The sequence below is a fragment of the Lactuca virosa genome, chromosome 5 (assembly GCF_052849685.1).
Source record: "Lactuca virosa cultivar CGN04683 chromosome 5, Lactuca_virosa_CGN04683_v6, whole genome shotgun sequence".
NCBI classification, from domain to species: Eukaryota; Viridiplantae; Streptophyta; class Magnoliopsida; order Asterales; family Asteraceae; genus Lactuca; species Lactuca virosa.
Genome location: NC_136430.1, coordinates 86,703,430 through 86,707,471, shown reverse-complemented (window position 1 = coordinate 86,707,471; position 4,042 = coordinate 86,703,430). Strand labels below are relative to the sequence as shown.

The 4,042-nt window shown below is 35.5% G+C and overlaps 1 protein-coding gene across 1 annotated transcript; it reads left to right on the top strand.

The window, feature by feature from the left end:
* Nucleotides 1–2,198: 2,198 nt before the first annotated feature.
* Nucleotides 2,199–3,223, top strand: LOC145111445 (uncharacterized). The gene is made up of 2 exons (XM_079047718.1): nt 2,199–3,021; nt 3,207–3,223. Exons 1-2 carry the CDS (start codon nt 2,199–2,201, stop codon nt 3,221–3,223), a joined length of 840 nt encoding a protein of 279 aa, XP_078903844.1.
* The last annotated feature ends 819 nt before the right edge of the window (nt 3,224–4,042 follow it).

Here is a 4,042-nt window from a genome sequence, read left to right as displayed (position 1 = left end):
ACATAGATTTTATGAATTCTATAATTGTTGGATTTGGTGTCTAAGCCCATAACTATAATTTATATATACTTAAATTGATAGTAGCATAGTCCTTTTGGGTTGCCCTCAAACCAAGCAACTGGACAAGATGATTTTGGAGAGAGAGGTTGATTTATTATTTGAGTAATAAATTGAAGTAATTGATTTATTAATATTTTATGAAAATAATATATTAATTTGAAATCATATTATTTATTTAATAATTAATCAGAAATTAATTGAAATTAATTTTAGGATTAATTGGATTAATTAAAAGTGTAGGGTCTGTTTGGTTTTTATTGAAAGTTGAGAAAAGAAGCCCACAGACCTCATTGGATGAGGTGGAAGAAAATCACTTGGGCAAGCCCAAGGAGTTTTCATCCAATCCCCTTGAATGAGGGGAATGGGCTACTTAGTCACCAAGCAAAGTAATTTAGGGTTTCCTCCTTAAACCCTAGCTTTGGCACCAAGCCACCTCAGCTATATAAAAGGCCATAACCCTTCACAATTCCATGCACTCCTCCTCATTAGAAGCTTTGGACAAAATTCTTCTCCCATCCTCTTGCTTCTGTTGGGTGTGATTCCATTAGAGGCACAATAATTATGGTGCCTGCTTCCAAAGGATCAACAAGAACCTTTCTTTGTTATTATCTACAATAAAAATCAAGGTATGTAATCCTTAACCCTATTTTGGTATTTTCGAAAATACCCTAGTGTTCTTAGGGTTTCCTTTTTATGTTTACAGTTATAGATACAGTAGGGAAACCATATATCTTTAATAGGGTTGCGTGCACACTTAATAGTTTAAGTTTGTTTGTTTTGCATAAAACCCATCAGTGGTATCAGAGCTTGGCTTGTTTTCTATTGAAATTTACGTAATGGTTGAATTGATCAAATTAGGGTTCATGGCAATTAAACCCTCTAGGTCAAGAATTTCAAAATTAGGGTTTCTTAGACCCTAAGTTTTGAAAATTTGGTATGGCATGAAACCGTTACCTTGCCTCCCAAGTAATCGATTTTGGGCAGGGTTTCTTGCCTCAAATTTTGACAAGTGCCTAGGGTTTTAAGAACCCTAGCCTCTACCCCTTGTTTTCGAAAATAAGGGCTAGGGTTTGGAAACCCTATCCTTCTTCCCCAAGATTTCGAATTAGGCAAGGGTTTATGTGAGTTTCCTTATTTGATAATTGTTAGTTTATTTGATTAAAAGGAATAATTACAAATTTGTAATCCTTAATTGATTTAATTGATTTAATTGTTAATAATTAAATCATTTATTTTAAATTTAATTAATTGAATATTAATTTCGAAATTTAAAATATGAACCCGAGTATTTTGAAAAGTTTAAAATACACCTTATACTATATGTAACATTAAAAGATTATTTATTACTATATGTATAAGACCAAGTCATCCGAACCGCTAGTACACCTCATTCACGATGCCATACTATAAGGGGAGTTTAAGGAAGCGGCCTATAAAATGACTGTCATTAGGTATCCATTCTTACCCACCACTCTCTTGTATGGTGGAGGTTCGTTAGACGAACGGGTTTGATAGGACAATTAGTTCTCATTAATAAGTATAATGCAATTAAAAAGTAACTGAACTATTTTATTTAAATCGCAATCTTAGTTACTTTAGGACAAATGTGAATTTATATCCTAACCCACGAAATTGCACATTATACTTTATAGTAGTTAGTGGAGCGCGTGTGGTTAACTGGCACACTAATAGTAACTATAAAGAGTAATAATGGGCATCTAAAAAATTATCATTGATTAATGGACCATGTGTGGTTAACCGCACATTAAAATGAGATGATAAATAACATCGAGAGTACCAAGCTAATTTGCATCGTTATTCACATCTTGTTTGTGATCCTTGGTATCCCAGTCAAAAACAGAAGAACATAATTTGAGATTAAACACTCATTGAATAATTTCAATGAGTCTATAAAAATATAGGAATTTCACTAAACTAAATTTCCTTCAAATTTTGTTTTTCGATGGTAGAATTGGTAAATCATCATTTACTTACCTTTATAAAATTTACAATTAGATTACGGCATCCCTTTTCTAAGTTGTGAATTTTATAGTTGGATCCTAGCCTTAATATTTCATTTTTGGGTTGTCATATTAAGGATTGTTTCTTATCTAACTAAAACTACCTTTCTTGCATAAATGTCTACTCCAAATGATGCTTTTGGTTCCTCCTCCTCCTCCAACCATAACTTTTCCTTGTTGAACATCTACTCTAAGGTGACCTTGGATGGCACCAACTACAACGACTGGATGTGCAACTTAAAGATGGCCCTTTGTTTCGAGGATAAGGAGTATGTCATTGAGAAACCATTAGATGAGATTGATGAAGAGAAGGCTACTCCTAAAGAAATGGTCACCTACAAGAAACATTACAATGATGCAACAAATGTTGCTTGCATCATGGTGGCCACGACGACTCCTGAATTTCAGAGATACTGTGAAGATTACTGGCCGTATGAGATGAACAAGGACCTTATGGAGAAGTACCACAAGCAAGCTCGTCAGGAAAAGTACGAGGTGGTAAAGTCCCTCATAGAAAGCAAGATGAAAGAGGGAGAATCTGTTAGCAACCATGTACAAAGAATGCAACACTACGTAGACAGGCTTGCCAAGCTAAATGTGAACTTTGATGAGGAGTTGGCTATCGAAAAAGTCTTGAACTCCTTTCCAGGTTGTTATGATCAGTTCATTTTGACTTATCATTTGAACAACAATGAGTCCACTTTGTCTCAACTTCACAACCTCCTGCGAATAGCTGAAGCGGGAATGAAGGGAAAAAGCGTTGCCTCCATTCCTGCTAGTGCTCCCATTCTGGCCATTGGTCAAGGGAAAGAGAAAAATAGAAAAGGTCCTCCAAAGAAAAAATGGAAGGGAAAGTCTCAAGTTGGGTCGTCAAGCAATGGACCCAAAGGAAAATCCTGTTCTGATGCTCCCCATGTCTCTGATCCCAAAGAGGCCACTTGTTTCTACTGCAACGACAAAGGGCATTGGAAACAAAGTGGCCTAAAGTATCTTCAAGAGATCAAAGACGGTAAGGTGAAGCCGACTTCTGTAGGTATATACACTATCTTATCTAAAAACTCATCATCCTCTCATTCTGGGATCCTTGATATAGGATGTGGTATTCACATTTGTTCTGATTTGTAGGGGCTAAGAAGAAGTGAGGACGTGCAGCATGGTAGAATAAACTTGATCATGGGGAATAGGCGATCTTCATCTGTCACCAAGATTTGAGTTTATAGTCTAGTGCTTAGTGATGGTGTTAATTTTGATTTATTGAATTGTTGCTACTCGTCAGAAATGACACGAAACATTATTTCCTTTCATGTACTGTTTAAACAAGGGTTTAGATATTCATTTAATGATGAGAATGGTTCTATTTCTGCTTATAAAATGGTATTTTTTTATTTTGAAGCTTTACATTGTGATGGTGTGTATACAATTGTGATGTGTGTAGACAATTTAGGTAATAGTGTATTCCAGATTGATTCATCTAATGGTATAGACAAAGCATGGTTGTGGCATTTTCGTCTTGGACACATTAACAAGAAACGTATCACCCAACTCCAAAAGGATGGAGTGTTGGAATCATTTGAGCTAAGTTAAGACTATGAATGCAAATCTTGTCTTTTGGGTAAGATGACAAAATCACCTTTCACTGGTTCTTGTGAAAGAGGTGAGGGTTTGTTGGACCTCATACACACAGATGTGTGTGGGCACTTCAGATCCACCACAAGGGATGCTAATCTATTCTATGTGACTTTTATTGATGATTATAGCAGATATGGTTATATCTACTTAATCAAGCATACGCCAGAAACCTTTAAAAAGTTCAAAGAGTTCAAACATGAAGTCGAGAATCAATTGGGCAAGAAGATAAAGATGCTTAGATCCGATAGAGACGGTGAGTATCTTAGTATCAAGTTCCATGACTATCTCAAGGATTGTTAAATAGTTTCACAACTGAAAACTACTAGGACACT